At 53.2% G+C, this 11766-nt stretch overlaps 1 protein-coding gene across 1 annotated transcript in view; it reads right to left on the minus strand.

Annotated features, from left to right (window-relative positions):
- Nucleotides 1-3435: 3435 nt before the first annotated feature.
- LOC106695691 (integrin alpha-11-like) overlaps nucleotides 3436-11766 on the minus strand; it is a gene marked incomplete at its 3' end in the record, with an annotated part of 20418 nt that continues 12087 nt past the window's right edge. Inside the window, exons 6-9 of the mRNA XM_014450423.2 lie at nucleotides 10054-10202; nucleotides 6041-6185; nucleotides 5205-5370; nucleotides 3436-3664 (exon numbers count right to left, since the gene is read on the minus strand). Of these exons, the coding sequence (XP_014305909.2) occupies nucleotides 3436-3664; nucleotides 5205-5370; nucleotides 6041-6185; nucleotides 10054-10202 (689 nt within the window). The remainder of the gene's footprint in view (nucleotides 3665-5204; nucleotides 5371-6040; nucleotides 6186-10053; nucleotides 10203-11766) is intronic.

The following is an 11766-nucleotide window of genomic DNA, read 5'->3' on the forward strand; positions in this document are numbered from 1 at the left end:
AAGCTTTCTGAAAGCTCTTCTTGATTACCCAGCTTGACAGGGAGCTCACTACCTCAGTAGCCGGCCAGCAGTCCCAGAAGCCATCACAGCCATTAGTGGCCTTCGCATGTATTTCCAAGTGCTAATGAACGCGTTGGCTTCAAAATCCGTTCTAGAATTTGACCAGGGAGCCGTAATGTCCAGGATACCCTCTTTCTCCTTTTTGCAAATCAAGACTAGAGCTCTTGGCTTGGCTCCAGCTCTCAGTTTCCCTCAGTGGCTCTGATCTTTGGCCATCAGCGTGGGATGCAATTGCTGAGGTCTGGAGCCTGGAGCTCTGTAGGTGGCCAGGGATGTTCCTGGGTCTCCTCTCCTCTGCTGGGCTCTGGTTCCTCCTTCCTAACTCAAAGGTTGGTTTCCTTGTTGACAGATGGCAGCAGACCAACGAGCTGCTGGGCCTTTCCTCTGCCCTTGAGAGCATTCTTCTGGCCCCTCCCCCAGGGCCAGAGACCTTTCCTCTGACGTAATGAGCAGGCTCAGGCAGCTGAAGCTCCTTCCGCCCCTTCGCAGGAAGTAGCTGTCTGAGGCTGTCCCGGTGGAGCACTTCTGGGGGAGAGGAAGCCTGGGGCTTGCCTAGGAGATGGACTCCCTTGAGTTTAGGACCTGCTCTGGGCAAAGTTCAAAGGCTGGACCCACCTGCCCCTGGTCCCCAGAGATATCTGACTGACCCTGAAAGCTGCGAGCTGGCCTCCCAGGGACAGGTTGGCTGCGGTCAATTACGACGGCATCAATGGCTGGCATTGAAAAACCTCTGCGTCTAATAGTAACCCAGTGGCAGGTTGCAGCACCAAACAGTCTACCCTCATTGCACCACTCCTTTGGCTTTGGAAGTTGGTATTTTTTTTTTTTTAAAGTATTAAGGAGTCTCATTCAAATGTAATCATCTTTCTTTTAAAGTCTATCACATAAAAATTCCAGCTCCGTGTCACTTGAAAATGAGACTGGGGGTGACGGGAGAACTGGGGTCTGCATCTGCAGGGTGGGGAGAGGCAGCCTGGTCTCTCGAGCTGGGCGTGTCGAAGCAGCTGCACAGGGCAGTGCACGGCCTTGACCTCAGTTACAGGCTGGAGCTCTGAGCTCCTGGTCTCCCCCCTGCAGCTGGGGAACCTGTAGGTCCACAAGGACTCACCTTGCTCTGCACACTGAGCTGCGTGGGCCATTTTCAGGGCTCAGCGCAAGCGTCCTCCAATACCGGAAGTTTATCTTAATTTCTTTTTTCTTTAGGTTCCTGATTTCTGGATGTACAGAAATCACAGTATGGGAAGCAGGAGACTGAACTTACTATTTAAGAATCTTTCTCCCCAATTAGACCTCGAGCTGCTGTCAGCTGAAATGTTACCTTAATCATCATCTATTTATGTGCCCCCAGTTCCTGGGATAGAGCCTGGCATCCAGGGAGGTGCTCAGGAAATGATTATGGAAGGAACGAAGGAGACAAGGGACCTTCCCTCTCTCACTGTCCCCAACATCAGGGCTGGCACCTGGTGTGTGCACAGATTTCCTCTCTGTTCTTCTGCTCACTGCCCATGGCTGCAGGGATCCTCGTCCTCAGGGGTCTGCCCAAGTGCCAGCCCCTCCCCAGATCCTTCCCTCACGGCCTCTCCCCCGCCTGGGCCTTCCCTTCTATAAGACCCCGATCACACGCTGCTTGGTTAGCATTAGATGTGTACATGTGGTCCCCCAACGAGCAGGGGGTGTTCACAGGGCTCCATGGATGGGGGCCTCCTGAAGTTGTACATTTTTTACCAGAAATCTATCGTTGCTTTTATCCTGCTCTCAAAGCAGAGGAATGCTGCCCTGGATCGCTTGCAGGTTGATGGACTCCTGGTGCCAAGAGGAAATCCCAGTCCCTTCTGGTACCTTAGTCGCATTTGACAAATACTTGTTGGATTTAATTAAATTGGATTTTCTGTTCCATTTTCTAATCAGCCCTGAGCCCAGGGTCAGGAGACCGGGCTAGTCCTGACCAGCACATGACGGGCGGCCTGACCTGCTTGAGGGAGGCTCTCGTCTCTCCTGGTGCTGGCTCCTCCCCTCGAACTGTGGGATCCAGCGGGACCCAGCGCAGAGGCGGCTCTGGAACGATGTGCTGAGGTCACCACCTAACATGGGGCAGCCATTACCACCAGCCGACTTGGCAGGACTGTCTCCGAGCATGGATGGGGCACAGGGATTTCAAATCCCTGGAGAAATGTGAAGTGCTCTGCACATAACTTGACTGTTAGGATTTTGGGACACGGGCAGCTTGCTGTATCCAGGTGGGCGTGGCGTTTGCTGTCCAGATGCTGCTCAGGAAAAGCTGAGCGCGAGGTGCGGTCCGCCCATCTGCCTGCTGCGTGGTGCACAGGCCCCCGCCCCTCCAATGAGCCGTCTCTGACTCAGAGCCCCTCACATTCCACACTCTCCCGCAGCAGCGGCTCGGTGGGGAGAGAGCACGAGATGAGTAGTTCTCTCACGAGAGCACTTCAGCAGGCCACGCGACCATTCTGTGATGGGGTTTCTGTAGCTGGAAACTGGGAACAAGGAACCCTGCCCTATCCCCCACCCCCCAACACCTGAGACACCTGCCTGTGCAGGGCACGCACACGAGGTTGGTGCTGATACCGACACATCCAGGCTTTCCCCACGGGGCCCTCCCTGCACGCGGTACTCCCAGGCGGGGCTCATACGCAAGCAGCTTATAAAGTGTTTTCTCTGGTATCGGTCCCTCTGGCCCTCTGGCAATCCTGTGAGGTTGCAGCCCCGGCTTGTGAATCAGAACCAGGTAAGTGCAGAGGGTGAGGGGCAGCCTGAGACTCGGCCTGCGATGCAGAGCTCCAGACACGACACGCTGTGTGTGACACCAGGTGCCCACCTGGGGCCTCTGTCATCTGATGCTGAGTTTGCACTGAAAGGGGGCCCATGTGGGCGCCCGCCAGAGCACGTCGGACACCTCTGGACACCCTCCCAACATCGCCGCAGGGCTGCGCGCCTGCACGCACAGGCCTCCTCCCCTGCACGCACAGGCCTCCTCGGCCACATGCGGGCCCTGTGAGAGCATGTGCAAGTGGTTTGCTGTGTTGGCCTAGTGTGTGCACAAGGCTCTGTGGACACCTCTGACACGCAAACTCATTTTTTGGGTTGATTTTTCTTTGTTAAATGGCATTTAAATATATAAAATAAATATCAAAAATATAAGTCTTTGTTTTACTATGGTTGCAAATATCAAAAAATTTCTATATGTGACACAGCACCAGAGTTAAGTTAGGGTTTTTCAAAATGCTGACACGCCGAGCTCAAAAGGTTCGCCATCACTGGCCTAGTGTGTGCACAAGGCTCTGTGGACTAGATGGGACCGCGGGTCCTGAAGGAAAGGTCCCCGTCGGCACTCTGCATGGGGAGGGTGCGACAGCTCACTGTAAGTTGAAGACCTCGATTTCCCTCTTCCAACCACAGAACACGGGAGGCAGAGCGACTCCAAGAACAAGAGAAAAGGGGACAGAGACAGCCCAGGAAGGCGGGGTGACGGCCCAGAGCCCTGCGTCTGTGGCAGGCTGGCTGTGAACGGTCCGTACCTCCACCACGTGAGAGGAGAAGCCCGTCTGTGACATCTCCAGCCCGAAGGACGTTTCGTTCTTGTTGGTGCCTAAGACAGGGACAGAGAGAGGTCAGTTCCCCGCCCGATGGCTTAGTGCCCACACAGCTGCAGGTCATCCACCGCACGGCCTCCCAGGGAGCACTGGGGAGGTGAGGGGCCCTGAGGCTAAGCCCCGCCCAGTCTGCCCAGCGGCAGGCACCTGCCAGGGAGGCACGAGCACTTCCAGGGGTCGGGCGGGGTTATTATTAGTGGCCCACTCCCTGCTGGAAAGCGCCTGGGACAACATATTACAGGGCACGTCTACCATAAGGCTGTCAACATCGGGGAAAGATCAAGGGAAGTGCATGGAAAGAAATTGTTTTGGGCAAGAAATGGAATTTCCTACTTTGCTCATTCCGCTCGTTCACCATGGTCGCTTCCAGCTGCCCCTGGATGACTCCCAGACACCAGCTAGGCCCTCGGAGGAGATGCCACCGCCGCAGATTTGCACAAGAAACCTCGTGTGCGTGCTGAAAGCCCCTCCCCCGGGGCCCTTCCAAACTTGCCATCAGAGCCAATGCTCTTGCTGCCCAAGGGGGCCATTTTGAGGAGAAATACAATGACTTGGATGTTTAAGTTTCTGTGTGAGTGTCAACACACAGGTTCATACTTTCTATTTACCCTCGTTCAGGAGGACTGTCTTTTGTCTCCTTTCGTGTGCCTGTAGCTGGTCGTTTCCATGCTCTGCAGACTGCTCAGGCCTGGGACGCTGCTTTCTAGCTTTGACCTTCCTCCTACATGGCCAGCCCAGTGTGGAAAGGGCCCTCTGCCCCAATATATGGTGCAAATAGAAGGCCAGTCACACTGGAGCTTAAGTCGTAGGGAGGCATCTGAAGGAGCCCTGCAGAAAGTGCTGTGGCAGCCTGGCCGGCGTGGCTCAGTGGTTGAGCATCGACCTATGAACCAGGAGGTCACAGTTTGATTCCTGGTCAGGGCACAGGCCTGGGTTGCGGGCTCGATCCCCAGTGTGGGGCGTGCAGGAGGCAGCTGATCCATGATTCTCTCTCATCATTGATGTTTCTATCTCTCTCTCCCTTTCCCTTCCTCTCCGAAATCAATAAAAACATATTAAAAACAAGAAAAGAAAGTGCTGGGAGGCGGGGTTAGTGTTTTAGGCTCCGGAGTCAGTCCAGCTGGGTTCGAACTAAGGTTGTCAGAGAAAATACAGGACACTCAGCTATTGAATTTCAGGCAACCAACGGATCATTTTTTTTAGTATAAACCTCCCACAAATATTGTATTTTATATTTGCTGAATCTGGCGACTCTCAGTCAAGCCGCAGCCCCTTCTCAAGCTTTGGTGCTTTGGCAAGTCACTCAGCCCCTCTGCGCTCCAGTTTCCTCAGTGGTCGAGGAGGCGGCGACCAGCAAAACCACCTCCCTGGGCTGCTGGGAAAGTGCACAGCCTGTGTCCGGCACGGTAACAGTCCACTGATGGCACTGACTGTGAAGGGAGGACCACTTCCCTCTGTGGGGGTGGGCTTCACTCTGGGGTCTTCACCTGCTGTGACCCCCCGGAACCCGTGCCCCTCTCTGTCTGAATGGCTCACCTTCCAAGCTGAAGATCCTGTCGCCCAGGGCATCGACGATGTCCTTCAGGGCCGCCTCATCCGTCACGTTGAAGAAGTGCTTGTCATCGGGGTCACTGGCGATGTATTTGATTTCATTTAGGAAAGTCTCTGGGTTGATCCCCCTGCGGTTGTAGTAGCCCAGGACCTGCCAGGGAACAAGGCAGGGCAACAAGCCAGGACATAGCACAGACTTCCAGCTCACCCGCGGGCGCCCTGGCCTTGGGCCCCAGGGAGGCCCCAGGGAGGCCCAGGGAGGGCCCCAGGGAGGCCCCGGGGAGGCCCAGGGAGGGCCCCAGGGAGGCCCCGGGGAGGCCCAGGGAGGGCCCCAGGGAGGGCCCAAGTGGTCCCCCAAGCCCCACTTGCATTTTAAATGTTACTTATGTACTTTTGTAATCTTTATTGTTGAGAGTATTACAGATATGCCCCCGCTCCCCCCTCACTGCCCCCCTCCACCCAGGCCTTCACCACCCTATTGTCTGTCTAGAAGGGCCAGAGACAGCCCTGTTCTAAGATCGGGTTCTCAGGGTCCGGAAGCTGGAGAGTTTCTAGTTTCCTGAGGCTTCAGCACCTCATGAGGTTCTCCATGGCCACTGTGGCCAGGCCTAGGCAGAGCAGAAGGGAGATGCGCAACTTGCTCTTTAGAAGGTGAAGCAAGGAGAGGCCCACCTGAGGGCCCGGACAGCTTGCTCACTGCCCAGAAAGTGCCCCCTTGGGGGCCCCAGGGGTTTGATGGTGAAGCCTCTGTGAGCCAGCTGGCAGCCTGTGGGCCGGGGCAGGGGCAGGGGCAGGGGCAAGACAGGCGGGACAGGACTCACAGCCACAGCGTATCTGGTCACGTTGTCCCTCTCGCTTTGCTGGATCACCTTCTCCAGGTCCGGGCTGTCGTGGGACTCCCCATCCGTGATGACAATCATCACCTTCTTGGCCCCTTTCCTTCCTCCCTTCTGGAAGGCTTCTGAACTGAAACCCGAGCACAGGGGGGTTGGAGGTCACAAGAGGGACACTGGGAGGGGGCAGCCCCAGAAACCAGGGCCAACTCCCACCTGCCTCCTTATCTCCAGCAACCCAGAAGGTTTTGAGACCTCGAACCACAGAAAAGCAGGGTTGAGATGCCCAGGCCACTGCTTGTCTTTAAAAAGTGACTTTAAAAAGCCCCTGTAGGGTCCTGACCATGCTGTTTTGGGGAAGCAGATGGGGTGGGCTTGGGAGGGGAGTTCAGGGTCAGATGGAGATCCTTTCGAGGCCCTAAGTTGGTGGTTCAAAACCCTAGCTGCACATTAGAGTCACCTGGGGAGTTAAAACAAAAGTGATGCCTAAGCCCTACCCAGACTCTTGAAGTCAGAATCTCTGGGCGCGGCCTGGGCACCAGTCTTTTTCAAAGTTCTCATGAGCACCGGCATGGAGACCCACTGCCCCGAGTCCTGCACAGGTGCCGCGTCTGAGTAACTTAACGCCCAAACGACTCTAATCCACAAAATCCCTGCAGTGAAGCCTGACCAGGTTCTCATTTCTCCCATGAGGACAACTTCGATTCTATTTTGGGAACTATTAAATATCAACTTCTATGACAAATATTCCTGCTTCTCGCTTTTTATTTTGTTTTCAGTGCCGGGATCAGGCACGTGGCCAGCCTGTTGGGCAATCCAGCCAGGCGATGGGTGGGGGTGGGGGCTGGCACACCTACCCCTCAATGCTGCGGAAAGACTCCTGCAGCTGGAAGCGCATCTAGGAAGCATGGAAAATTGGCTCCTGAGCCATCACTGGCTCTCGGTGCCTCTGTGGCCAACCCTCCTTCAGACTGTGAGGTTCTGAGAAGGGCAGACATGGTCTGGCCCGAGAGGCTGGCCCAGCAGGTAGAATTTTCCAATAAGGATCTAAAAATAAACGTTACCCTGCGATGATTGCTTGTGGATCTGACCCACAGGTTTAAGCTCCACGAGGCTGGGTGAAAGCCGGTCTCCGGCTTTGGTTACCGAAAGTATCTCTTGCTACACAGCAAGCGGATGAGCTGAGGTGGGTGATTTAGATGTTGAGATATTCACAAAGGTGAATACATTAGGCCAGAGCACCCTCAAGCTACCAGCTAAGAGAAACAGACCATCTGCCATTCTCTTAGCAACTCGATACTCTGAATATGCTGACCAAAAAATTCTCTAATTTTAGTATGAGCTGGGAACTAAAGAGGGGCAGAGGCGGACTCCGCATGACTAGGGCTGATTTGGGGCTTAAGTCCGACCCATTGGAGGGAGAACTTTGCTAACTCCTTAAAGGAGATTCTAGGTGCTTCCATGACATCATCAGAGGGCCAGGCTCAGAAACAACTCCATGCAAAATATGTAGCAAGGAAAAAGCGAGGAACAATTTCAGGATCGCATTTCCATATAGTGGCATAGTGTGACTATCTGTGTGAATCTGCAATAGGGTGAACGCAGGCATGAATCATCAGATTTAAAATTGTGATTTGTATTGTGCAAAAGACTTGGCTTTGTTCCTTTGTAAATCAGATGACAAGTTCCTGGAAAGCAGTGAGAGCGTTAAACTCACAACAGGCTCCACGAACCCAGAAGCCAGAGTGACCCCGTGGAAAAGTAGGTCACGTCATGCCTCCTTCCTGTTCAGAACCTGCAATGGCTCCCGTTCCTCTCAGGCCCTGACACTGGCCCACCGGAGCCTTCAGGGTCTGGTCCCGTTATTTCTCGGAGCCCTTGCTTCCGCTCTCCCGTCTCCACCCACACTGGGCTGTGGTCAGAGCACGGCTCCCAATGTAAATGTTCCTCCACGGTCCCCATCCTCTGTCCTAATCAGGGCAGCTCTTTTGTGGAAAGTCTCCTGTCCACCTGTCCCTGCTGGAATCCTGGAGTCCTCCTAGGACAGGCCAAGTGCCACCAGTTTTGGCATTCCTCCCTGGCCCCTTCCTCGGGTCCCTCCTCTCATCCTCACTGAGTTAGGCTGACAATAAGCAGAGGCCCTCAAGTCCATGGCTTGGCTCTTTGTACTTTCGTAGGTGCACAGCAAACATGCACTATGAATAAACGAGTGAGGAGAGAAAACCTTTTACCCTCAGAGGCCCTGGCTATAATTTGGGACCCAAACTTGGCCGGCTGCGAAGATCGGATTTCACACATCACTTGAAGGGCAGATTGCACACCCCAGTGGTTGCATGAGTCATGACTGGTTCAAACTACCTGTTGAGTCACACACTTCCAATCGCCCTGCAGTGGGTGGGCTGGGAAATGAGAGCAGAACAGTGGGGCTCACACCGAGGAAGCGAGGAAGCGATAGCTCCCTGGGCACAGGCTGCCTCTCCCTGGTCCCCCCACCCCTCTCCCCGCATTTCACAGTCCTCTGCTGGGGTCTCAGGGGCTCATCCCAATGATGACAAAACAGCAAAATGGCCTGTAACTCGTGAGAAGGAGCAAGAGCCACGTTCACACGGAGGGATGCTCATTTAGGGAAAAAGCTCAAGCAAGTTTTAGCAGCACAGAAATACGTTAGTGGAGCAGTAACTTAATCTTACAGGGTTGTAAGGCTGGAAAAAACACCTTTTGATCGCATGAAGTCCTGTTACTCCTATATACTCTAACTGCGGAATTCTGGTAAACACATTGACTAGCCCAGTGGTCGGCAAACTGCGGCCCCTTGAGTGTGGCTCTTCCACAAAATACCACGTGCGGGCGCGCACGTACAGTGCTATTGAAACTTCGTGGCCACACTCAAGGGGCCAAAGAGCCGCATGTGGCTCGCGAGCCGCAGTTTGCCGACCACAGGACTAGCCCTATGAAAGGTGGGATTGTAAGGAACCGGGACTGTGGTTTCAATGAACAAAGCGGAACTCATGTTCGTAGGTGTGAAATTTACAACTTAAAATCTGCAGACCTGGGCTACAGTCCTCTTAGGAGGTTAGGCCTCAGCTTAAAAGATCTTGGGGATTTGCCTTTAAGTCACTCCCTGCTTTCAGTGCGTGTGCGGGGGGGTGAGCACAATGTTCTGAGTGATGGCAGCATCACTGGAATAAAGACGTAGCCGCTGTGTGGACAGTGATAGAGACAGCACCCATTGTCATGACGAGGAAGTACTGGTGTGATTTTTAAGGAACCAGCCTCGTTACTCTGCACTCTCAGATGTCTGACTTAGCTATGTGCTCCACACTCCATGGATGACAAACACGCCACAGGAGGATTCTCCCCTCATAGAGCCGACACACTTTTTATGGGGTCACTGTGGCAGAGCAGATTTTCCAAAGTTGGCGGCAACAATATTTCCCATCGCAAATGCTCTCCTGCACTGTGGCCTTGCCAGTCCTCCATCAGGAGGCAGACTCAAATTCCCCGCCCCTTGAATCTGGGCTGGCTTTGGTGACTTGCTCAATCAAAGTTAGATGCTGGGACTTCTGCAGCGAGGTCATGGGCAGTCCCAGAGTTTCTGTGTGGGTCTCTGGGAAAACTCACTCTTGAGTTGCTGTCTCTCAGAGCCCAGCCGCCATATTAGGAGAAAACCAGGCCCTATGGCCACGTGTGGGTGCTCAGCTCGCCTGCCCCAGCTGAGTTCCAGCCAACAGCCAGCATCAGCTGCTAGGCACACAGTGTGCCCTTTTGGACGTCCAGTCCAGTCGAACCTTCAGATGATAACAGCCCCAGCTGACACATGAGAAAAATCCAAGAGAGAACTGACAGGCTGAGCCCCGCCAATCCCCAGAACTTTGAGGAATTAATAAATTATTGTCTCAAGGAACTACATTTTGTGGAGATTTGTTACACAGCAATATATAACTAGAATGATATCTGAGATTTAAAACAATTAAAATTTTGTTCTTTCTTTTTTTGTTTACCGAGCAAATTCTATGCCAAATGCCGTCCGGGTCTCTGTTCCTCCCCTCTGCTCAATGTGGCTGGCCGCTTCCACCACGTCTCTTACAGACCTGTAGTCATTGAGGTGAAACTCATGCACGGCGTCTTCTCCGTACTGAACAACTCCAACCTGCAAGTTAGAGGAGACTTCTTGACCCCCGGAACTTAGACCTCCTGTGGGGAGGCTCCCTGGAGTCATCTGTCTGCCTGTGACTCTTCAGGAGCGAGGAGGGCTGGGGACCTTCCCAAACCAGGGAGAAGCAGGTTCTGAAAAGTTCTGGGAATGGACGATGGCTTGGTGAGACAAGTGGGAGGCACATATCGTGAGAGGAGACTGCGGTTTAAAGAAAAGCCCAACAGGTTAAGTTTCTCGCTTAAAAAGACAAAAGTTGAGAATAGAACTAAAATCTAAAATATTAGGAATAGCATGGGTGGAGGCCATGGCATTGTCCACCCAATTCTAGAACTAAGGTTCCTTAAAACTTGGAAGAGGAAAGGTTCTATCCCCAAGGTTGATGAAATATCAACAATATTAATAATATTAGTAACTTCAAAATGAACCTGAAGATCTATAGTAGCGTTAGAATGACGAAACGTTACTATTGGGTGGGCCCAGAGTTTGTTTGGCACAAGTGCATTTCTAATGCTGGATTCACCCACGACACCCTGCAAGATCTTCCAGCCCTGGCCGGTGTTGCTAAGCGGTTAGAGCACCAGCCCACACACCAAAGGGTCCCGGGTTCTATTCTTGGGCAAAGGCACGTACCTGGGTTGCAGGTTCAATCCTCAGCCCTGGCCAGGCATGTACAGGAGGCAACCAATTGATGTGTCTCTCTCAGATTAATTTTTTTCTCTCTCTCTTTGCTCCCCTTCTTCCCTTCCACTCTTGCTAAAAAAATCAATGGAAAAAATATCCTCAGGTGAGGATTAAAAAAAAAACAAAAAAAAAAAGACAAAAAGATCTTCCAGTGCTGGGTAACTCATTACTTCCTAAGAAAGCCCACTCCCTTTTTAACAGCTCTAATCATTACAAAATAACTCCTTAGACCAGCGGTTCTCAACCTGTGGGTCGCGACCCTTCGGGGGTCGAACCACCCTTTCACAGGGGTCGCCTAAATACACCCTGCATACCAGATATTTACATGACGATTCATAACAGTAGCAAAATTACAGTTATGAAGTAGCAACGAAAATAATTTTATGGTTGGGGGTCACCACAACAGGAGGAACTGTATTAAAGGGTCACGGCATTAGGAAGGTTGAGAACCGCTGCCTTAGATGGATTTGAAATCTGCCACCTTGTACCTTTTATCCGCTGGTCTTCGTCTGGCCTGCCAAAGCCCACGTGGGACAAATCCCTCCCCTTAGCCAGGCTGTGCTTCAGTATGTGCTGGCAGCCATGGCCTCCTTCCTAGTCTCTTCTCCAAGATCCACGTGCCTGACTCGCCCCCGTGCCTCACGCAGCAGGGCTCTGGTGCTACTCCACACTCCCGCCTTCCTTCTCCCTCCGTAGTTGGTCAAACTCTTTCCTAATCGGTGGTGACTGTCCCAGTGTTTGACCCGCGAAGGAAGGTCTCCCCCAAACTGGATGGGCCCAGCAGAGATGGGGGTCCTGGGCTGCCGGGCCTGGTGCTGGCCCTTCCCCTACACCTTCAACCTTCTTAGCTCATGCAAAAACGCCCCCCCCCCCCCTC

Source organism: Myotis lucifugus, unplaced genomic scaffold (genome assembly GCF_000147115.1).
Source record: "Myotis lucifugus unplaced genomic scaffold, Myoluc2.0 scaffold_2234, whole genome shotgun sequence".
Lineage (NCBI taxonomy): Eukaryota > Metazoa > Chordata > Mammalia > Chiroptera > Vespertilionidae > Myotis > Myotis lucifugus.